The 24714-nt window shown below is 41.7% G+C and overlaps 1 protein-coding gene and 1 non-coding gene across 3 annotated transcripts in view; both read right to left on the reverse strand.

Annotated features, from left to right (window-relative positions):
* Positions 1-5397: 5397 nt before the first annotated feature.
* On the reverse strand, positions 5398-5504 carry LOC126023398 (U6 spliceosomal RNA). Its single transcript, XR_007500523.1, has one exon. It is a non-coding gene; the product is annotated as a U6 spliceosomal RNA (small nuclear RNA).
* A 3079-nt stretch (positions 5505-8583) lies between these two features.
* Positions 8584-24714, reverse strand: part of GRIP1 (glutamate receptor interacting protein 1) — a 225827-nt gene continuing 209696 nt past the window's right edge. For both annotated transcript variants that reach the window (XM_049782734.1, XM_049782735.1), the window contains 2 exons: positions 13737-13883; positions 8584-9091 (listed from right to left, as the gene is read on the reverse strand). In XM_049782734.1, coding sequence (XP_049638691.1) covers positions 8867-9091; positions 13737-13883 — 372 coding nt within the window. In that variant the 3' untranslated portion in view covers positions 8584-8866. The remainder of the gene's footprint in view (positions 9092-13736; positions 13884-24714) is intronic.

The following is a 24714-nucleotide window of genomic DNA, read 5'->3' on the forward strand; positions in this document are numbered from 1 at the left end:
TTCCCCCATTTGACACACAGTCCAAACATCATTGCTTTCCAACTCTTAAATTTAAAAGGATGTGTGTAGCTAGTTTCATTTTTAAAATATTTATATTGTCAATATTTTAAATTCATTTGATCAAAGACAACAAGTTTCATCATGTTTCCCTTTGAGAACTGAAAGTACTGGACATGAAAGAAAAATTTATTTTGTGTTCATTTAAAAAAATTTTTTTTGGTCTTTGGATCGCACCCGCTGATGCTCGGGGGTTACTCCTGGCTCTGCACTCAGAAATCACTCCTGGCAGGCCTGGGAGACCATATGGGATGCCGGATTTTGAACCACTGTCTTGGATTGGCTGTATGCAAGGCAAATGCCCTATTGCTGTGCTATCTCTCCGGCCCCAATTTTAAAAATTTTAAGTTTTTCTTTTTCTTTTTCTTTTTCTTTTTTTTTTTTTTTTGGTTTATGGGTCACACCCGGCAGCACTCAGGGGTTCCTCCTGGCTCTCTGCTCAGAAATCACTCCTGGCAGACTCAGAGGACCATATAGAATGCCAGGATTTGAACCACCGACCTTCTGCATGAAAGGCAAACGACTTACCTCCATGCTATCTCTCTGGCCCCATAAGTTTTTCTTTTTGATAAAATGAACTGCCATGATCATTGTGGATAATCTTTGCTAGTGAACTGAAGCCCTAGTGAAGAGAGCCTGTAATTGACGTACATCCAGGACATCAAGACTTCTCAAAAATCTGCTGTTTGCGCCATCACTGCTGCCCCTGTCATTTCACCTGGGATATTTTCCTAAAAATTCTTTCTAAGCTTGAGAATATCTTTTTTCCCCCCTTTGAGAGATCATGGACATAAGCCTCTATAAAATTCCGTTGTAATGTGTTTATTTGATATGCCTATAGATTGCAAAATGATTGCCACTCTATCGTGTCAGTTATTCCCTTGGGAAGCACATTGATTTGACTATTTGGAAAAAAAATTTATTCTGAGACTGATCATAGATAAAAATATAATATGATATATATTTATTAGATGGCAATGGAAAAGGTTAAAAAGAATTTACTCCATCCCAATTTTTCAAAAATAGCCTTGTTTCAAGTCATTCATGTGAAGAATACAAAGTATTGAGTGGTTTTTACTACCTTTAAGAGAACTGGGTAAAAAAAAAAAGAGAACTGGGTGCTGAAAGGAAGAAAGTTACATGCAAGGCACTCCTCCTTCGACAGACCACAGTGTCAAAAGAGAGAGAGAGAGAGAGAGAGAGAGAGAGAGAGAGAGAGAGAGAGAGAGAGAGAGAGAGAGAGAGAGAGAGAGAGAGAGAGAAAGAGAAGAGAAGAGAAGAGAAGAGAAGAGAAGAGAAGAGAAGAGAAGAGAAGAGAAGAGAAGAGAAGAGAAGAGAAGAGAAGAGAAGAGAAGAGAAGAGAAGAGAAGAGAAGCAACTTCCCTGCCCTAGAGACTGTTGGGGGTGAGGAGATGGGAGAGAAATGAGGGGGAAACATTGGTGGCGGGAAGGGTGGACTGGTGAAGGATGGTATATGTTGTATGACTGAAATACAACAATGTACAGTTTGTAATCACAGTGCTTAAATAAAAAGATTATTTTTTTTAAAAGTTGTATATCAACATATGTAATTTAGAGTATTATTAATTATCCTGAAAGAAACTTCAGGAGCCAGAGGTTTCTAGCAGATCGGGTGCTTGCGTTGCACAGAGCCAACCTGGGTTCAATCCCTCATACCGAATGATCTGAGCCTGTCAGGAGTGATTTCTGAACCATGCCTGGAGTAAGTCCTGAGCATGTCCACTGCTGGGTGTGACTGAAACAAAACCAAAGAACTGCTACACTTAGCTCTAATCTCCTCATCCCTAGACTACAACTATGTCACTAAGGATCGCCTCTTTGGAGCCTTTCATATAAACAGAATTTGCCAGGGGGTAAGGGGGGCATATTCCCAGCAGCACTCAGGAGTTACTCCTGACTCCATACTCAGAAATTACTCTTGGCAGGTTTGGGGGACCATATGGGAAGCCAGGGATTGAAACTGGGTCAGCCACATACAAGGCAACCACCTTTCCTGCTGTTCCCCATAGACTGATCTTTTTATTTGATTTGCATAATTTCAAATGTTATCTTACCATATGGTTCCAAAACAACCTATAAAACAAAACTCCCTGTTTTAAGAAAAATCATTCAGTGCTTCCCTAGAAATGTTCTTTTAAGTGAAAACATCCTAATCTCCTGTCCACCCCCAAAATCCTAATTTGTACCCAAGGCTAGTACAGTCCACTATTATTTTGGCAATCTGTCTTCCACTTTGGGAAACACTACTGTAGCATGCATCAGTGTTTAATCTCTCTTCTTTTTGAGTCATTTTTATTGATGGATTGGTTAGGTTTCTTTGGGCCACACCCAGCAGTGCTCAGAGGTTACTTCTGGCTCTGCACTCAGAAATTACCCCTAGCAGGCTGGGGGATCACATGGGATGCTGGGAATCAGACCAGATCCCTCCTGGGTCAGCCTCATGCAAGGCACTCTTCTATCTCTCTGGCCCCTTTTTAAGTTATTTTTATTTCTTAGTCATACTCAGAGTCCTCAGGATTTACCTGGCTCTGTACTCAAGGGCTTTGCAGTACTTAGGGACCATACATAGGGTGCTTTCTTGTCATGGTGAATTTATTCCTTTTCATCAGCAGATGACACTTGAATGATTTCCTTGTGTTAGCTATTATAACTAATAATAGTTATGTAATGATATATAAGATATATATTGTAGTTATATAATAGTTATGACATAAATGTAAAGTGTGGAGATATTATTTTTTATATTTTGGGTCATGCCCATTGATGCTAAAGGTATCACCCCTGGCATTGTTCAGCGTATCACATCCAATGCTAGGAACTATAACCAGGCTTGGCCTTCCTTATTTATGGTAGCATAAACTATAATGCTTTTCTGATCCTGTAAAATATGTTCATTTCTTCTTTTTTTTAATCAAAAATCTTCATTAAAATTTTTCTGTGAAATTTGTCACACCTGCAATGAGGTCGTTATGTCATTCTCTGAAGGTTTACCAAGCAGTTTATTGCTAGTTGAGTGTCTTGTTAATTTTGTTTGTTGAGCCTATGTGGCCTCCATGATAATTTCACATCTAATTTGGTGTATTCCTACTGGGAAGTCATTATTAAAATTATGGGAGTGCTCATTGAAGGAAACATAGGCAGAACACCAAGATTTAGACCTCAAGGAAGTCCTTGATGATAGGATGCCAATGGCATAGGCTATAGGAGCATTAAATCTGAATAAATGGGACTACATCAAACTAAAGTCTCTATGGCAAAAGAAAGATGGGCTAAAATTATAAGACAGCTAAATGAATAGGAGAAAATGTTTGCACTTAACTGATCAGATAAAGGTTTGATATCTAGGATATACAAAGTACTCACAAAGGTTAACTCCTAAAACCTATAAACCCCATCAAAAAATGGGGAGAGGAACAGATACTTCTCTGAGGAAGAACAACAGATGGCTAACAGACATGAAAAAATGTTCATCATCACTTATTATTAGGGAAATCCAAATCAACACAACAATGAGATATCATCTTACACCAGTGAGGATGGCACATATCAAAAATAATGGGAACAATCTGTTGGTGGGGATATGCTAAGAAAGGAATTCTCATTCACTGCTGGTGGGAATGCTGCCCTGGTCCAATCCCTATAGAAAACAGTATGGTGAATTTTCAGTAAATTCAAAATTGATCTGCCATACAACCCAGCAATCCCTCTTTTGGGTACTGTCCCTAGGATAGAAAACCATTCAAAAAGATGAATTCATTTACACCACTATTCATTGCAGCACTCTATACAATAGCTAAGACTTGGAATCAACCTACATGTCTTAACAACAGACGAGTGTATCTTGAAGATGTGGATACAATACAATGGAATGCTACACAGCTGTAAGGAATGATGTAATCATGCAATTTTCATGGATGGAACTGTATGATATGTTAAAGTAAGCCAGAAGAAGGATAAATACAGAATGATACCACTTTTATGTGGTATATGGAATACATATATGCATATATGTATATAGAATATGCATATATAATATGCATATAGAACTGCATGAAAAAATGCAATGGTCCAAATGGGAGTTGTGTCTAACACCCTTGGCCCCCAGAGTATAGCGAGGAAAAGGAAAGAAACTGAGTGGAAGAGAAGAAACACAAATATGAAAGGATGGTGGCTAGAGGACAAACAGTCTGGTCTCAAGTGCATTGGTGGACCAAAAAACCAAACAACAACAACAACAAAAAAAACCCAGAACCAAATATCCAAGCCAGAGTCAACAACAATGAATTCAAGAGACCCAAACTCTAACAATCTAAACTTTAAATGAGCCTGTTATACTGGCAGGCTGGGGGGAAAAGATGATGGTTGTGATACACTCTGGGAACATGGTGGATGGAGGTCGACACTGGTGGTGGGATTGGCCTTGATTCATTGTATGACATTGTGTATGTATGTCTGAAATTCAACTGTGAAGCACTTTGCAAATCACAGTGGTTCAATAAAATAAAATAAAATTTAAAATTGCTTTAATTAAACTGATGACCAATTTAGCGGACAACAAATAAATAAAGAATAAAATTATGGGGATGTTGTGTGGCCACAGGTCCAATACTTTGAGGATCTGTGGAGCTGGGCTTAATAAATCCATTTCTGTTGGGTACATATGTAGGAGTAGAATTGTTGGGTTATATCATTAAACTTCGTGTTTAACCTCTGGAGAAACTGCCAGACATTTCTGAAGCAACTTTGTCCTTTAGTGTAATACTAAGTTCTGATTATAGTCATCCTAGTGGGTGTGAAGTGAATGTATGGCTTTGATTTACATTTCCTTATCATTAATTATCTTTTTTTCACCTGCCTTTGGGCCACTTGCCTCTTCAGAGACATTTGCAGATCTTTGCCCATTGTTATTGTGGTGGTGCTGATTTGTCCCTGGACCCGGTGCTCCAGGAATAGGGCCACACGTCTAGCCTATTGTATTTTTTTAAATTAATTTTTATTTTTGGCCATGCCCAGTTGTACTTAGGGGTCACTCCTGGCTTTGTGTCCAGGAATTACTTGTAATAGGGCAGAGACCATAAGGGGCATAAGTGACAACCTAGGTTGACTGTATACAAGGTAAGTATCCTACCAGCTGTACTATTGCTCTGACCCCCTACTAATTTATTTTGATCCCTTTTAACATTGAAATGGTCTTAATTTAATTTTTGGTTTGCCAAACTAAAATGATAGAAATATAATTTATTTTTCTTTTTTTTTTTAAATTAAAACCCTTTTTCTTTTATGAGCTCAGATCAAGTGTAGAACCTTCATGGCAATAAAAAAAATATGGAACGCTTCACGAATTTGCGTGTCATCCTTGTGCAGGGGCCATGCTAATCTTCTCTGTATCGTTCCAATTTTAGTATATGTGCTGCTGAAGCGAGCACTTATTTTTTTTTTTTTTGATTTTTGGGCCACACCCGGTAACGCTCAGGGGTTACTCCTGGCTATGCGCTCAGAAGTTGCTCCTGGCTTGGGGGACCATATGGGACGCCGGGGATCGAACTGTGGTCCGTCCAAGGCTAGTGCAGGCAAGGCAGGCACCTTACCTCTTGTGCCACCGCCCGGCCCCGAGCACTTATTTTTAAATGTATGCTTAAACCTTGCTAAAGTCATTTTGAGGTTTCTTTTTGTTTTTTATTTGTTTTATATTTTTGTTTTATATTTGTTTTTATATTTTTTGTTTTATTTTTGGGGGGGGTTTCTTTGTTTGTTTGTTTGTTTGTTTTGGCCACACTCAGCAGTGCTCAGGGCTTGCTCCTTGCTCTGCACTCAGAAATCTCTTCTGGTGGTGTTCAAGGGACTATGTAGTATTCCAGGGATCAAACCCTCCACCTTACCCACTATACTAGTGATAATTTTGGGGTTAATGCTGTGTGTTTGTGTGGTTGTATTTTTGTATTTCAGAACATAATTAGGGCCCAGGATATGGCCTAAAGAACTGGAGTGAAGTTTTGTGTGCAGGAGGCCCAGATTTGGTCTCCAACATCACATTGTCCCTGAGCACCTCTGGTAGTTCGGGGAATAATTTTTAAGCGCCACTGGGTGTAGCTCCCAAACAAACCTGATAGCATAAATGTTTGTTCATAAAACTTGGCGTTTTATTTTGATTTTCATTCCTTTTGTTTGTTTGGTTTTGGTTTTGGTGTCACACCTGGCAGCACTCAGGGGTTGCTCCTGGCTCTGCGTTCAGAAATCACTCCTGGCAGCACAAGGGACCATATGGGATGCTGGAATTCAAACCACCATCGATTCTGGATTAGCTGCATGCAAGGCAAACATCCTGCCACTGTGCTATCTCTCCAGCCTCCAAATTTGTGTGTGTGTGTGTGTGTGTGTGTGTGTGTGTGTGTGTGTGTGTGTGTGTTTTAACAGCTCATGTATATCAGTCTAGGGCAGGTGTTGTGATCCTTGAAGTTGGGACTCATCTTTGTCATCTAAAACAAAGGAGTTATGGCATGGGTTTGATCCTGTTTGCATATTCACGTTAAACCAGTGAAGATACTAGTTCCAAGAAATAGCATTTCTGCCACCAATGACGATGATCAGTTGGAACTCAAACAGCTTTAAGTTCAAAACTCATGATTTTGTTGCTTTTATTTATTTAGTTGTTGTTTTTGGGCCACACCCGGCTGCACTCAGGGGTTACTCCTGGCTTTGCATTCAGAAATAGCTCCTGGCAGGCTCAGGGGACCATACGGGATGCCAGGAATCGAACCTGGGTCATTTCAGGGTCGGCGTATGAAACACCCTACCACTGCACTATCACTCCGTCCCTCTTGTTGCTTTTAAATTCATGCTTCCTTCAGAAAATTATGTAACAAGCATTATGTACAGTTCTGTCTAGAGCAGAGTTTCTTAGACTTTTTTCCATTTGTAACTTCTTGTCCCAGAAATGTAAGCACTGCCAGAAACATTTCAGATTTGTTATTTATTTGATTTTGAGTCAATTTGGGGGGTGATATGCCTTCAGAACTTACCATGTTGCCAAATTTTTCCTCAACAGTACATTCATTTACATGGACCATAAAGAATTTCAGAAGCTAAAGTCCAGAACTCTAAAATATATTCAAAGGAAAAAAATGCATATATATATATATTTTGCTTTTTAAAACCACTGTTTATTCCATTTGGTAGAGGGATTTTCCCCATACAAATATTCGCAACAATTTTTAATTCCCCAAAACCATACATAGACGATAAATATCATGCTATTAAAGTATTAAATTTGTACAAAAATACTTTACAGTTTAATACTTGTCTGTTACAAATAAAAATACATATTTAAGTGACTCATGATCTTTTTTTTCTTAACATAACTCTGCTTTATACTTTCTTGCCCTGGAGGTTCTGAAATATGATTGAAATAATATATTTCTTTGCACAAAAAAAAAAAAAAGGTGAACTTTTTCCTTAAACGAAGGACACAGTGTTCAAATGTTTTCGTAAGCAGCTGTTTGAATCATTGACCAAATGAAAGTGTTTGAAAAATAAATGTTTCAATATGGAGATTCTACAGTCAATATACAGATCTATTCTTTTAATATTCGCTAAATAACAGTTATTAGTGTGACTATTCAAAATATCTGAACAAATGAAAACAGTTGCTGACAAACCTTAAAAGCAACTGTCACAATTTATTATTGCTTTGAGGGATGGTAATAATTGGCAATGCATTTTGTGAAAAATGTATTTACAATTTCAGTAAGTGGCATGGCTCAGAACAAAAGATAGTCCAGTGTCATTTTTAAAGTTTATGTGCCGTACACCCCTCAATATAATCAGTTTTCAAAGCCTATCAAGCAGTATGAGTTTGATTTGCCTATCAAGACAAACCTCATTTTAAATTCACAGTCTTAGCTGTGAATTTAAAAAATAAGATATTATACCTAATTCTCAGTGTGACTACCCACTCTAATTCATTATCAGATATTTTCAGCTATTAAAAATGTGTCCTTAAAAAAAAACCCCAAAAACAAAACAGGTCACAAGACATATCCTGTTTGATCATCTGTTGCATAGGGAATAGCATACATCTTAGCTAAAATCATTCCTATACTTGGGCAGAACATTTACCACCACCTATTATGGTCTCCTACGTGCATCATTGCTGAAACATGTCATGTAACTTAATCTTATAGCTGTCCCCTTCCCTTAGCAGCAGCCCCCAGTGGTCCCCCAATCTCTAATTCCCCTAATAGAGCCAGTTTTAATAAAAGCCTTCTTGGTCACGTTCTTACATGAATGACTTACTTCTTTATAAGAAATTGATTTCAAAGTGAATTTAAGGAAATCGTCAGTATTTTCAAACAGACATTTCTCTTTGTAAAAAGTGGTAGGAAGATGATCTTGTAAAAAAATTTCCTTTGATGTTCTTTGTGAAGGGGAAAGAGGGTGCTGACCGTGTGTGTGTGTGTGTGTGTGTGTGTGTGTGTGTGTGTGTGTGTGTATGTGTGTGTGTGTGTGTGTGTGTGTGTTTAATCTCTACCATTGGGCTGGACAGAAAGTTGCCTGCCCTGTACCATAATGGTCACCAAAAAAGAAATCTCTTCAACTTGAAAAGGGAAGTGATGTTAACATGAGCCATGAGAGATGGAATAGACCCCTGTGCTTGCAATAATGCCACGTGATTATCTGTGCTTAAAAGGTCACAGACATCTTAAAGGGATTTTCTTTTTTTGTTTTTCTTTTTTTTTCTTTTAGCACCATGTAGATAATTGTCTTTCGTCTTGCTTTATGAAAAGCGTTGCTATAATGTATTAGTGGGTTCTCGTATTTCCAAGTGACCACCATGGCTAGGCTGTTGGTAAAATGCATTGTTCTGTTCACTCCATTCTCCTGGGAGAGTCTGTTCTATAGACTTCTGGGAAGCAAGTGGGTTTCTGCTGATGACCAGGTCCAGCTTATTACCGGATTCTGCTATGAGGGGCACGACAAGGCAGCAGTCAAAGTCTCTTGTTCGGACATGATTCACCTGAAAAGTTGAGAAGTACAGTTATGAGTCATAGTATCAGAAAGGAAATCCCCCAGTGGAGCATTTTGTTGCATAAAGCCCTTTGGATGGGCTTGGATGGTGGTGGATGGAGATGGAGGGTGAGAGGTCTTTCTCCTCCAGCCCAGGACATGTGTCTCTGGCCTCTCTCCAGCCAGTGGTCCCCAACTTCTGGATAGCAATGGGTAGAGAATGCACACGCAGGCTTCTTCAGGAGATAACATCTTTATTTGCCCTGGCCAACATGTGTGGCCTAAATCATGAACCTATTTAAGCACATGCTATCCTCAGCTTGCCCTATGTCTTAGCTTCTTTCAGCCATCTCTCCTCCTGCCCTTTCTCCAACCTCCATCCATGCAAATCCCTTTTGCCCCTGAAGCCAAACCTTTATGTTACCTACCAAAGACCCAGCCAAGACATGGGCAGGTCTTTCTTGTAGGTAAGGTTACACAAGAGGAATGGGGAATGGGGTTACACATTCAACTAATTTGTGTGGAGAGAGGCTATCCCCGCTTTAGCCACAGACTAACATTGGCCTGGCTTCTCTGTTGCGCAACTGTAGAGCTCCTAAGAACAGAGACAAAGAAAGACCCATAGTCAGGTTGAGCAGAGCAGATGGGCTCAACCCTAACTGAAGCACCAACTGCTGAACAGACCACTAACTACAACAAGAAGAGATTGGAGGGGCTGGAGCAGAGGCGCAAGGCATAAGGCGACTGCCTTGCTTGCGCTAGCCTAGGATGGACCAAAGTTTGATCCCCCGACATCCCATATGGTCCCCCAAACCAGGAGCGATTTCTGACTGCATAGCCAGGAGTAATCCCTAAGTGTCACCAGGTGTGGCCCAAAAACCAAAACTAAATAAATAAATAAATAAATAAAAAAGAAGAAGGGGGGCTAGAGAGAAAGCACAGTGGTGTTTGCCTTGCAAGCAGCCGATCCAAGACCTAAGGTGGTTGGTTTGAATCCCGGTGTCCCATATGGTCCCCCATGCCTGCCAGGAGCTATTTCTGAGCAGATAGCTAGGAGTAACCCCTGAGCACCGCTGGGAATGGCTCCCCAACACCGCCCCCCCCCAAAAAAAGAGAAGGGATTGAGTAACCAAGAAATTTTTTTTGAGTCAGCATCAGAAGGGGTCTAGCTCACAGATTCATGTTCCTGCCTGTGAATTCCCTCCCTCAGAGGTCACCCTGCTTCTCCTTTGCTTGTCTCCTCCCTTTATTTCTCTTCATGCTGACCAACACACTTGTAATTATCCACACACTGCCTCTATATTCTCAAATTTGCTCCTCAGTGTTTTCAGGTTTGGGACTTGACCTTAATATTGTACACATAGTAAATTCTGGAATGGTCTCTGGTGTTCATCTCCTTTGGCCTTTCAGCAGTCGTTACTTTCCACATTCATTTACTCCCCCTACCCAATTTTTTGGCCTAAATTCAGCATTACTCCTGCCTCTGTGCTCAGGATTTACTGCTGGTAAGACTCAAGGGGAAATGGGGGAGATAACTGAGGTCTGTCTCGCAAAGCAAATACTAATCTACTATTATACTCTATGTGGTACCCATTGTACTATTTTGACCCCACTTTCATTTAATATTTATTTATATATTTTATTTATTTATTTGGGCCACACCCGCTGATGCTCAGGGGTTATGCCCTGGCTATGCACTCAGAAATTGCTCCTGGCTTGGGGGACCATGTGGGACGCCAGGGATCAGGGATGGAATGAAGGTCTGTCCTGGATTGGCTGCATGCAAGGCAAATGCCCTACCGCTATGCTATCGCTCTGCCCTCACTTTCTTTTAAATCTCTTTTTCTTTGGCACCACTTCTTTTTTATGTGGGCCACACACAGTAGTGCTCAGGGGCTACTCTTGGTTTTGTGATTGAGAGGAGTCTTTCCTGATAGTTCTCAGAGGATCATGACTTGTCATGGCTCAAACCTGGGCTTCTGGCATGCAAAATGCAACTTAAGCCTGTTGCACCATCTTCCCATAATATTTTCATGCTCACTCTGAGTCCTTTCCTGTTGATATTTCTGCCTGTCTTTTAAATTAAGAAGCCAATTCTCACTTTTCTTCTCTTTCTTATCTTAAGTGTTCCTTGGGCAAATGCATCCAAACTCCATTGTTCAGTATCTTAAATCTTTCTTTCTGGCTCTATCACCTCTCTTCAGCAAGAGGTCCAGAATGTCGTCCATTACTTGGTTTCAAGTCCAAATGCTGCAACATAGTGTTCATGGCCCTTCACAGTCTCAATCCACCATTTTCGCAGCTCTAACTTCTGTGAAAGTATATATGGCTTCAAGTCATTCATTCAAAAGGCATTCTAAGTGTTAAATAGCTTGTCAAATTTTGGAGAATCTATTGGAAAGAAAGGTACCCTACACTCCTTGTTCTTTTTTTTTTTTTTGGTTTTTGGGCCACACCCGTTTGACGCTCAGGGGTTACTCCTGGCTATGAGCTCAGAAATCGCCCCTGGCTTGGGGAGACCATATGGGACGCCGGGGGATCGAACCGCGGTCCGTCCTATGCTAGCGCTTGTAAGGCAGACACCTTACCTCTAGCGCCACCTTCCCGGCCCCCACACTCCTCGTTCTTAAGCCTGAGGTCTATGCACCAACGTTGGCTGGTGGATATTTCTTTGGCAGTCTACCATTTATTTCCCTCCAATCATAGAGCAGCTACATCAGTGTTTTTTGTTTGTTTGTTTGTTTGTTTTTGGATCATACCTGGCAGCACTCAGGGGTTACTCCTGACTCTGTGTTTAGAAATCACTCCTGGCAAGCTCGGGAGACCATATGGGATGCTGGGATTCAAACCACTGTCCTGCATGCAAGGCAAACAGCCTACCTCCATGCTATCTCTCCATTCCCTGCATCAGTGTTTTTTTTTTTTTTGTTTGTTTGTTTTTTTGGTTTTTGGGCCACACCCGTTTGACGCTCAGGGGTTACTCCTGGCTATGTGCTCAGAAATCGCCCCTGGCTTGGGTGGACCATATGGGACGCCGGGGGATCGAACCGCGGTCCTTCCTTGGCTAGCGCTTGCAAGGCAGACACCTTACCTCCAGCGCCACCTACCCGGCCCCGCATCAGTGTTTTTTAATCACCAGTCTGAAGACTAATGCTGGTCCACAGGAATCAAAAAGCAAGAGGCACAGGTACAGGGTTGTGATGATTAGCTGTTCTTCTTCTGACAGATGCATAGATAGTCTTCAGGCATAAAAAGGTGAAAACCATTACCTATACTAATACAAGATGGATTGTTCTATTGACAAGCTTAAAATGGCCTCCAGAATTGGCTTGAAAATGCTCTAGTTGATCAATGACAACTGGCTTCATAAAGCAATCTCTGAAAGTCAATCAATCAGACATGCAAGCTTTGAAAGTCTGCTGTTCGATGAGACCTGTGCACTGAAAATACTTAAGACTGAAGTCATCCTCTTCTTATCCTACAAAATGCTTTATCAGAAACCTCTACATAAATTCAGGATTTCAGACCTGGAGTAAAAGTACAGCAAGTATGGTGCTTGCCTTGAATGCTGCTGATTCTGGTTTGATCCCTGGCATCCCATATAGTACCCTGAACACTTCCAAGAGTAATTTCTGAGTTCAAAGCCCAGGAGCATCATTGCATCTGGACCCCCGCCCCCAAATAATCAAACAAAAATTGAGCTTTGCTTTGCTTAATGAAATGAAACTTGACCATATCAGTATTTCATTAACTACACATGGTCCTATATGATTACTTTGGTGAGGTAAGGGTTCCTTAGCAGTGCTAGCAAGTGGGAGCTATTTCCAGAGATACTCAGCTTGGCAGAGTAGACCCCCAGCATCTACTGTTCAGGCCCAGTAATATAGTAGTATGCTGTTACTCAGAACTAGAGATGCTGAAAGCCACAGGGGCTATAACTGGTAGTGTTGGGAAGAGAGGTATGCTTGTGGGCATACAGTAGGAGGGGTGAAACTCAAACAAAGCATGTACTTTAGACATTTGAAACATTTTCCTGCCCCCTTAAGTTAAGCTTTTCTTCAGATTTTGTGTGTGAAATATGGAAATATCAAAGACTAAAGTTTAATAGAAAAATAATGTACTAACTTTGTTTCAATAACTGGCAAATTCTACCAAAGAATAGGTACTTTAGGGGCCGGAGAGATAGCATGGAGGTAAGGTGTTTGCCTTTCATGCAGAAGGTCATCAGTTTGAATCCCAGCGTCCCATATGGTCCCCTGTGCCTGCCAGGAGCAATTTCTAAGCATGGAGCCAGGAGTAACCTCTGAGCACTGCCAGGTGTGAACCAAAAACCACACACACACACACACACACACACACACACACACACACACACACACACACACACACACACAGAATAGGTACTTTATAGAAAGTATAGGAAGGGGCTCCTATGTCAGTCTTTCTTTTGTTGGATGGAGTGGTGGTTCACATCTGGCATTACTCGAAACCATATAGTAGCAGAACCAAACTATGGTCCCAATGTACAAAGCATGCTTGCAGCCCTATAAGCTATATTCCTGAGCCTGCCCTCTATACCAGAAGCAAAAATAAATGGGGTGCATTAGTTAGTTAAAACTCTGAGGTGCTAAATAAAATTCCACCCATGGTCATACCTGTAAGAGCCTGTCATAGGGCTTTAAGCCACCGAGATCTCCAGGTCCAGCCGGGCGAATATTTTTAACATACACTCCTTTCTCTAGCAAACCATCCGCAACACTGAATCCAAAGTCCTCCATGTCTGAGCTCTTGTACAAGGTCACCTAGAAAGGGAGCAAATGTGAAGTGAGCATTGAACTAGACTGAGGCCTTTCACCATTTTGCTAATAACACTTTTATCTTTCCAAACTCCTTGCAGTAATATGCTAGATCTGTAATAGATAAGGAAACTTCTCAAACCCCTTTTCTCCAAGTATGTCCTTGGATTTTTGTAAAATTCCAATCAAGATTGAATAAAAGGAGATGATATGTGTTAAAGAGGCCTGGATCTTTTCTTTTTCTTTTAAATTACATTCAACAGATAAATAGAAATAAACACACATATGAGAATTTCCACAGAGCAGGCTGTTTTCTTCATCTCTATTTTCTTCCTCATCAACATCATATTGAAAGTAATCAAGGACAACTTGGTTCTCATGGGCCACGCAAGAATTCTTTTCCCACCGCCTACCACCTGCCTGTTGCTGTTCTGGGCAGAGGATTCTTTTCCTCCTTGGAACAAGTTACAGGTAGTCCATCCTTGGGTTTGCCATGGATTCCCAATCTAAGAGTATATCCAGATTGTTGAGAAAAAAAATACCTTAAATGACCTGAGAGTGTTTCTGTAGCAAATATGGTACCTTAGGGTCTGGCTTTTAAAGCTCTCTTGAGTACTTGCCCAAGGCTGGGTATAATAACTCAAGATAGTTGCCTCCTATCAGCTGGCCTCAGAGTTACTCTGAAGTCAGATATGGCCCATAAAGCACTTCTACTCTTTTCTCTGCACAAGTTGATCTAAGGAAGCATTTGTATATCCATCAAATGTTAATGCACACTATCTAAATATATTCTGGGTGCTGGGGTCCAAATTGCAGGAAATTAAAGGGCAGAGACTGCTGTTAAGGTAAATGCTGTGATGTCTAGGGAGAAAGTTGAAAAGTTGGAGAGTACATGCTTGCCAATGTGGTAGCCCTAGACTCAATCACTGCATTACACAGTTCCTCCATTACTTCTGCTGTGTGCTCCCCTACTCCAACCCCCAGGAGAAAGTTGCAAAGATAAAACAGTCGGAAAGCCCAAGAGCAGGGCTCACTCATTCAGGTAGATCTGACTGAGAAGCTCAGCTCTTCCCAGGATACGATGAGTGTCACCTAAAATTGCGAAAGGCAAGATAATGATAATGCAAGAAGAGAAACATGAGTAGTGTTTGTCAGTCATGGCAATCCTCTCATTAACTTTAAGATCATGGTGTGGACTCAGAGCATTGCCTTTCCTGGGCTCCAAACTTGATATATCTCTCACTGCCAACTCGTCAAGATCAAGAGGTTCATAAATGGTTAAAAACTAAAAAACATCTTTTATTTTTCTAGACAAATCTCTCAAGGTTAGAGGACACTAGATTTTCATGGGGAATTCAATGATGCTCTGAAAAATAGCAAATAACAACTAATTAAATTATTTCAAAGAACACAACAAATTCAAAGACCATCAATTCACAAAGATAGGGAGCAGAGCCAGTTGCTCTTAAAGCAGAATCAGCAAATGGTGCTTAGAAGCCATGGCTCTCCTGTTGTGTAGTGGCTCCCGTGATTTATTTCCTGCCCACAAATAAATCTAAGAATTCTGAGCTTGAGCCATGTGTCCCGCCACTGATGATTCCTTTATCTCGGCACTTTGCTACAATGATTGCTTTTGATCTCCCAATGACTCTGTAGAGCAAAATCATCCCCTTCCTGCAAATGAGGACACTGACTCTTGAGGTATTGATGGATGGGCTTGTCTGGTTGGAATGGTGCAGCTTGACGGTTCCTCGGTACAAGAGCTGACCTCGTTTATTGTGCTCTCTTACCAAATCATGATTATGATTACTATTGTGGATAATTTTTTTTTCTCTGATAGATGACCTCCTCGCTGTTTAGGCAGCTTTTATCCATTTCCCAGTGATACGTGAAAGATGAATAATTGATCATGTCCCCTCAGCAGGGTCCTTCTGGACTTTCATGAGCATCTGCATAGAGTTCGGCAAATGAATCCAAGAGCTTATGACGACTGTGGGCCACATGAAGCCAGATTCATTTTCCAGGGTCTCTGTTTTGTGTGGAACCTGGTCTATAAATACTGTGCCTGAATTTCTTTTTTTTTTTTTTTTGGTTTTGAAAGAGCCAATTGGCCTCTTAGAACCAGCACTCCAGGCAAGGAGAATTCCACTAGCTCGGGTCAAGGTTAACAAGTTGTCAGCACTCGTGGCCACCCCTAGAAATGGCACTAACTGGAGTCACAGCACTTCAGTGGAGACTGTGTTTGATTTTCTAAGCCAGGCTTTCCCATATCTGAACAATGTCCTGGGGGTAAAGATCAGAAACAAGTACTCATGTTTGCAGTCTGGATACAAGCCATCAACTTGAGCGACAGCCCGTCTCTACACTGAGGCCTTGGGCTTCATGTTTTCTGTCGTGAGGAAGCCACTCAAAAGTGACAGTCATGGCCAGTAGCAGTTCCTAAGGAGCCCTGGCTTCCTAATTGCTTAAGGACCTTCTCTTTAGGTGATCAGCTTCCTGCAGAGCATCTGGCACTTGGACACCACCAATTGCAGACTTTTTGCACGTTTTGCAGACACCACCAGGGGGCCCTATTCCTTTAAGCTCACAATTCAGGACTGAGGACAATTCCCACATTCCTCCCAGTGCATTCTCCCCGCCATCTCAGTTTATGCCCCACACTTGTTTGCAAGACAGACTGGCAGCTGCTCCTGCCTTCCCATCTGGGAAGCCCACTTGGCAGAGGACAGGAAGGGACACCTGCCTCCAATGTTGTCTCCCACACTCATGCCACCCAGGCATGTGGCACCCCGTGCTTGAAATACTGGGGCTTAGTCATATCAGAGATAGACGCTTGGATCTGGGCTCTCAGAGGCTGACGGGCTTTGGGACCGAGATACAAGCAAGCGAGCACCAGTTTTAAAGATCTCTGGCAGATGGATGTGTTGCTCACCCAGTTCATCCCATTTCATACCCTCATTTCAATCTCTCACTTCATATCCTCTCCAGGAAGAAAGAGCTAGAGCAGGCTCTAAATCTCCTAGGAAATCAAGCCAAGCCATGACAACTGATGGTCACCAAATAATCATCAGCCCTAGGATGCTCCTTCTATTTGGCACAGTCATTGGCCCTATTAGCCAGCAGAGTTTGTCCCAGTTTCTTTGCTCTGTCTGCCTGCCCTCGACTCATGGTACCTGCCAGTGTTCTTTCTGCACCTCCCAGGTTGGTTCCTGCCCAACTTTCCTCCACCATAGATCCTTTTAAATTTACCCTGCAATTTTATTGACTTCTAGGATCCTTAGGATTGTGTGGCTCCTTGCTCCAGGGGTCCTCTGCATCTCTAAGATTTGGGTACTTTCCACAGGACTCCTAGGCTTATGAGGATTTCAGATGATGTTCAGTGCTTTTCAGGAAGGACAAGTAGAACCTGATCAACTCTGTATTGAGTATTGAGTTTTGGGTTTTATTTCCTCAGGAATGATTACGGGCTAACCATAAAGGCTTTGGAATAAGAAGAAAGCATCATATACTCCATCTACAGGAGAGAGGCACACCAGCTCTGCCTGGACAACCATCCACATGAGCCTCAATATGGCCCCAAGATTGTCAATATGGGAATCATGGTGGAAGAAGAGTCTGTGTAAGCTCTCCAAGGACCTGGTCACCAGAAGCCTCCCCGGCCTTCCCTAGAATGGAACTAGTCATCACAGTGGGCCTCATTTACTTTACATGGAAGTGCATGTTCTACAGATGGAACTACCTTACAACCTAGAAATGAATATCTTTGGTGAGAGAGTGAGAGAGAGAGAGAGAGAGAGAGCGAGAGAGAGAGAGAGCGAGAGAGAGAGGGAGAGAGAGAGAGAGAGAGAGAGAGAGAGAGAGAGAGAGAGAGAGAGCTCCAAGCATGGAAAGGACTAGTATAGTCTCCAGCATCTCATGCTCCCATAGGAGGAGTAGCTGCCTAAGCATGGAGGTAAGGGTAGCCATTGAACACCCCCTGGATGTGGTCACATAACTGAAAGCAATCAATCAAAGAGAAGAAACATAAAGGGATGGAAGAAAAAAATAAATGAAAGAAGTCTTCAGGCCAGAGTTACATTTTAGGGAAGCTTTTGGTCAGGTGTGTATGTGGGGGTGGGGAGAGGCAGGGGTGCAGGGCAGTAAAGGAAGGGGAGGGAACTTAGGCCACACAGTGGGGGAAGGCTTAAGGCCTCTGTGTCCAAGAGTAACCCCTGGCAGTGCTTCTTCACTATCTCTGATGCCACGGATGAAACCAGGTAGCAAGCAAGCAAGCAAGCAAGCAAAGCAAGGGCAAGCATATCACCTCTCCAGCTCTAATTACTTACATTTTATTTTATTTTGGTTTTTGGGTCACACCCGGCAGTGCTCAGGAGTTACTCCTGGCTCTACTCTCAACAATCGCTCCTAGCAGGCTCAGGGGACCATATGGGATGCTGGGATTTGAACCACAGTCCTTCTGCATGCAAGGCAAACACCCTACCTCCATGCTAGCTCTCCGGCCCCTAATTATTTACATTTCCAAAGCAGATGGTAGTGGATTCTACCAGACAGAGGATCAAAATCCAAGAAGGAAAGTGCACACAAGTTTGTCTTACAAGCCTGCACCTGGGCCTTCTCAGCCTGCGCTCTGCGATTCTGCTTAACTTGCCATTTCTACTGCTCAATTCAGCCTCTGCAAAGGTGGCCAGCAACTGGTAGAAGAGGAATCCGATGCAAATGAGTTCTGTCTAGTAGCAATGCAAATGATTCCTAATCATTAGAAAGGATAACCTCAGAGGCATTGCCCTTATTTCCCTATAAATCATTGAGCAGATTTAATTCTCACTTGGAAATCTTATTCCAGCGTCCCTCATCCCTCCTCCCTACCAGTGACAGACTGAATGTTTCTTTACTTCCCCTTTGAACATGATATGTTAGGTTACTGTCACTTATTTTTTACTGCCCTCTATACATTTTTTTTTTGGCATGAGCTAATCCATCTTATGATAATTATGTTTCTAAAACAAAAACAAAAAAATAGGGGCTGGGGCCGGAGTGGTGGCGCAAGCAGCAAGGTGTCTACTTTGCCGGTGCTAGCCTAGGATGGACTGTGGTTCCATCCCCCGGCGTCCAATATGGTTCTATCAAGCCAGAAGAAATTCCTGAGTGCATAGCCAGGAGTAACCCCTGAGCATTGCCAGGTGTGGGCCCCTCCCCCCCAAAAAATAGGGGCTGGAGAGATATACAGCAGGTAGGGTGTTTATTTTGCACACAGCTAACATGGATTCCTGCCCATGTTATGGTCCACCAATCCTGCCAGAAGTGATCCTGGAGCTCAGATACGAGAGTAAAATCTAAGCACAGCTGAGTGTGACCCTTAAACAAAAATGCAAATTAAAGAATTGTTTTCTATTTTTTTGTTTGTTTTTGTGGCCACACCCAGGGATACTCTGGGTTTATTTTCTGGCTCTGTATTTGGGAATTACTCCTGGCAGTGCTGGGGGGCCATATGGGATGCCAGGGATTGAACCCAGTTCAGCCATTTACAAGGCAAAAGCCCTCTCTACTATGCTATTGCTCTAGTCCTTGTTTTCTACTGTTTGAAAAGCATGTTTGAACAGAATCCCTGATAAAAGCCATTGATGGAAATGACACTTTTTGAAACCATTAGGGCTGGATGACACTCACTGTGTAAAACATACAACTCAAACTCAACCCTATTCTCAACACACACACACACACACACACACACACACACACACACACACACACACTTTCCAGGAAGGACAACTACATTTCTTGGATTCAGGGAATGACAGCAACTATACACCTACATTTCACTTTATAGAAAGATTCTCTTCTGGCTTCCACCTCCTTCTTGATACTCTATAGACTAAATCTAAACTAAATCTTGAACTTGGGAGCTGGAGAACAGCTTCAGTTTCTGGGGCTCTGCCATTTGATGGTCAAAGCAAAACAGATGCTTATTTCACCAGAAAAAATGCTGCTTGGGAAGATTCCTCCCCTATTTGCAGGAAAGCCAGATTCTTTTCTGCTAAGTGAGCAGCTGAGATCCAGAGTAGGTCATGGCCTATGACATACTGAGATAACACAATCCTGGCTCTCTCGGACAACCAAGCCTGCATCCTCTTTGACTGAGCACTTTGCCTGAAGACAGACTAAGTGGACCTAGCAAGGAGTGCAGCCAACAAAAGTTTAGGGGTTAGAAAGATAGCACAGTGGATAGGGCACTTGCCTTGCGTATGGCCCACCAGAGTATGAAATTTAGCATCCTATATGGTTCACTGAGTACTCCCAGGAGTAACACCCAAGTGCCAAGCCAGATCATCAGGCCTGGCATGAGGACTCATCTGGCCTTGAGTAAACCCACCCACCAAGGTGTCTAGTGATGAACGATGTATGTGACTGAAAGAGACAAAGACTTGCATTTCATCACTTTCTCCTCCAAATTAGGATTAAGCCTGTGCTTAATTTGGGAAGAAATTTGCAAAAGAAGCTGGTTTTATTAAGCACTGCAATTAAATTTATTCTGCCAAAAAAGAAGAAATCGTCTCTGGTTATGCTCAAATAGATTGAAAATGCAAAGTGAATTTGATTGCAGGAAGAGTGGCTGGTGGCAGAAGTAGTTGAAAACTGACAAGCTTTTGTTTTCCTCCCTCCTGGTATGTGACTTAAATATTCAAGCTACTTGTTGCCATAAAGAAAAGATGGCACTGACAAATAATTGTCAATGCCTTTTTTCAAAGAGATAAATAAAATACTTGTGTACAATGCAAAGAATTTCATGAGAGTGCAATCACAAATGACAGGGGAATAGGAAATGTCTATCGATTATTTTGTAAACAAATATTCAGAAACTGGGCAAATACCTACTCTCATAAAAATTAGTTTGCCTTAAAGGATGGAAGAAGAAAAGCTTGACTTCATGTTAAAAATAGATTAAGTGGACACCAAAGGATATTTAAGCTTTAGAAGGGAAAGAAGGTTATCAATGAGCTGTGGTTAAAATCACAAGCAGGCTTATCTTCTGAGAGAAAGAATCTGTGATAAGCTGCGTCCAAACCTGAATTCATTTTAAAGATAAAACTCAGAAGCTGCAGGGGTCAGAGGCTCAACCTCATTTCCTCTTTACCCTGCCACTGAGCTGCAGTCGCTGCTCTCGCTGAAATAGAATCATTGCCTGCATTTATCAATGCCTAAGGGCCCAAGTCTCCAATATGTTTTTGCCAAAGAATATAATAAAGAAGTTGCCAAAATGTAGATTCTGTGTTTACACTTCTCAAAGTACTGACCAGGCAGGTTTGGGTAGGGGCTCTGCATTTTGGGGGCTCTGCATTTTCACCAGCTCCCAGGTGATCTCGGATGCTCAAGATCTTCAGAGGTTCCTTTGCCAAATGACTATATTCTGCAAAGGTTTGGTTGAGCCTCTCTAATACATCTTAAAATCAGCATGATGTGACATTAGAAAAGAAACAAAGTGGAGTATATTAGTACCAGTTCTTTGGATTTACTCAGGAGTGGGAGTATATATCTGTACAGAAAAATGAGGTCAAAGGTGGTCTAGACGATGCCAAGAAAGTGCTTCTTAAGAAATGCAATTTGAGTGAGCACTGCGATAAACACTTTGGCTTCATTAGAGAGGATTTTGAATTTCTTTTTTGAGTTGTTGAATAATCAAAAACCTTTTACTGTTGCCTTATTTTTTTTGCCACTCCAATATTCAGCTCTCAGAGCCCACGGTATTTTGATTCACAGTTTAAGAAGACAGAATCTAAGGGAACAGGAGTGTTTCCTTTTCTGGGAAACCTCTCTGGCCCCCAAATCATCTGCCTACTAATTTCCAATCCTGATTTCAGCTCCTACTACACCCTATTCCCAGGTCTAAAAACAGCTTTAGTTCTCTGTCTCTAGTTAGGAAAAAAAAAAAAAAAGGAGCTTTGGGCATTAAGAAAGAGAAGTGGACAACTTGCTGGCACCCAGCAGACCCTCAGACACACAGATCACAAAACAAGCTCAAACCAATGAAAACTCTGAATGGAGCTTGGTTTCATCTGAAGAGATAAAGGGAATAAGGAGGAGAACTGGGTGAAAACTGAGAAGCAAATAATGGCGAATTAGCCAAAATCTCCCCAAATGGAAGATAAGTTAAGGCTTGATTCTGTTCACAGAAAATGCTATTTGAAATCCATCACTAGGAGATGGAGTTGTTTTGGCCTTTTGTTTTCCTGCTTAGGATAGGGATGAGTCTATATATTCATGAACTATACATTCATCCCTTTCTCTTTCAGCTGCTCTTGAAAGAATCTGCTAGTGAAGAGCCAAAGAAGACATAAAGAAATAGAAAGCTGGGGAGGGAGAGAACATATTGGTGGGCGTTTGCCTTGCATGAGCTGACCTGGAGAGATCTGCTTTGATTCTCAGCATCCCATATGGTCTCCCAACCTGCCAGGGGCAATTTCTGAGTGCAGAGCCAGAAGTAACCCCTGAGCACCACCGGGTGTGGTCTAAAATCCACAAATCCCCATCCTGCCTAAGCCACATCTGCTGCTCCCATCACTCACAATTGCTGCTTTGCCTATCATCCGGCTTCACCACTCCTCTATGGCTCTCTGCAGAGATACCAATTTGACCAAAATCCCAGATATGCTGGTATTTGGGTTAGCATCACTAGGACATTTTTGGAGTGAGTGCAGACACCCTCCCCTGCCTCCTTGTACGGTGGAAGCTGAAAACATGCCCCACAAAACAAAGTCACAGTATCAGCAATCGTGCTTGGAATTCTTGGAATGCTTAGCTGCATTTTCAGCCATTCAACAACTCCATTCTTTTTAAATACTGTCATCCCAGTAGGAACACACCAATTTAGACACCAATGCATATCTGAAGACATCTAATATTCAGAAACAAAAGAAGCAACAGACCGATCAACCAGCAACAAGCGCTTACTGTCTTTTCTCAACTGCAAATCTTCTGACAATGACTTAATGACCTCATTGGAGACATAATAATTTTTACAAATCTTCTTGTAGTTGTACTCTTCTTTTTGTTTTAATAATTATGCTCCCACTTACCTGGAAACAAATGTATGATTAATTATGCCAACTATGTGGTACATGGTCTTTAAATAAAGTAGTTTGTATTAAAATAAACCCTTCACATATTCACTCTACCACCATGGTCGTCTCTATATGCTTTCAGTGTAGGAAGAATGGGGAAACAGGGATTTTGCATTAGTGGGTTAGCAAGATTCTTGTTTTGAGGCCACTGCTTCATTCTAGGTAATTGTGAGGTGGACCACGAAGAGTACAATACATAGCAGGGACTTAGTACTTGCCACTATCCTTTCCCTTTGGGTTGCAGGATGGTGGGTTAGGAAGTTTGCTCTTCTCTAATTAGAGAGGAGATAAGGCAGTTTTCTTGGACACCTGAGATCTCTGGAGAACCCAGCACTCCTGGGACAGCAGAATTAAAATTGGCTATGCAGCTTCTGCTGCAAAATCACTTTAGGAGTCTTTACAGATGACTGCTGGTATTGTCCGTTAGCTTACTCAGATATGTGATCAACAAAATTCTTGCTTACTAACCAGACACAACAATTTCAGGTAACTGGATATACAAATAAATTGTGGTTTGTGGGCCCACAACCTAAAATATCAGAGACTGGTTTTCTATTGTCTATAATTCCTCCCAGGCACTAATCATGTTGGAGTATTTGAGATTCTTTTTTCTATATTTGAAAGACCATGCCATTCCCCATCCTTCCTGAAGAGTCAGCACTTCTAGGAAATCCTCCCTGTCTCTTCTCTTGTGGGTGAGGGTCTTAGTCCCAAAGACAGTCTATTTCTTTTCTATTGTTGATCTTAATCCACGATCTTCCCTCTGTTTCCACAAATAAATGTTCATAGACTATGTGCTCTCTGGGATTCAAATTACTGTTTTGGGGTCATATCAAGTGGTGCTCAGGGTTTCTTCCTGACTCTGTGCTCAGGGATCACTCCTAGCAGGGCTTAAGAGATCATATGTAAAACTTGGCTGCATGCAAAGAAAGTGTTTATTCCCTGCAATGTCTCTTTGGCTCTTGAAATGTAGTTTTAAGTTAAAGCACATACATAATATGTATATTAAATGAATAAACCCAGGACTAGAACACAACATACAGAGTCCAATTTTCTTCCCACTCCTTTCATAGTATCTTTTCTCAACTGCAAATAAACTGCTAGTGTTGGTAGGTGATGAAGGAACTAGAAGTCTTGAGACAAAAAGTCTTATGATTGCTCTTTGGGGTAAGACAACTGTAATCTCTAGCTTAATTATTCTTTTTTTTGAGGGTGTGTGTCACATCCAGTGGCACACAGGGGTTACTCCTGGCTCTGTGCTCAGAAATTGCTCCTGGCAGGCATGAAGAACCATTATGGATACCAGAATTCAAACCATTTCCATTTTGGATCTGCTGTGTGCAAGGCAAACACACTACTGCTGTGCTATCTCTTCAGCCCCTCTAGTTTATAGTTATTAATTAACTACAGAAAGTCTTAGGAATCACACAAATGGGTGAAATGAGACTGTTACTATCTCAACACTAGTAACTGAAAAATAATGCATTAATTCTCTGAAATAAAACTTGATATCCCTTCCTCCCATGGCTCTCTTTGGTCCAGGCTCCACAAATACTGTCATTTACATATGCCAAGTTTAAATGTTGCCAGAAACTGGAATTCAGCCCTGTGGACCACAGAGAATTTTCTACCATAAAATAAAGAAAGACAACTATTGTAGGTAGAGATGGAATACAACCAGGGCTTATCCAATTCTCATTCAAGATGCCTAAATTATGTTT

The sequence above is a fragment of the Suncus etruscus genome, chromosome 11 (assembly GCF_024139225.1).
Source record: "Suncus etruscus isolate mSunEtr1 chromosome 11, mSunEtr1.pri.cur, whole genome shotgun sequence".
In the NCBI taxonomy this organism is placed as follows: Eukaryota; Metazoa; Chordata; class Mammalia; order Eulipotyphla; family Soricidae; genus Suncus; species Suncus etruscus.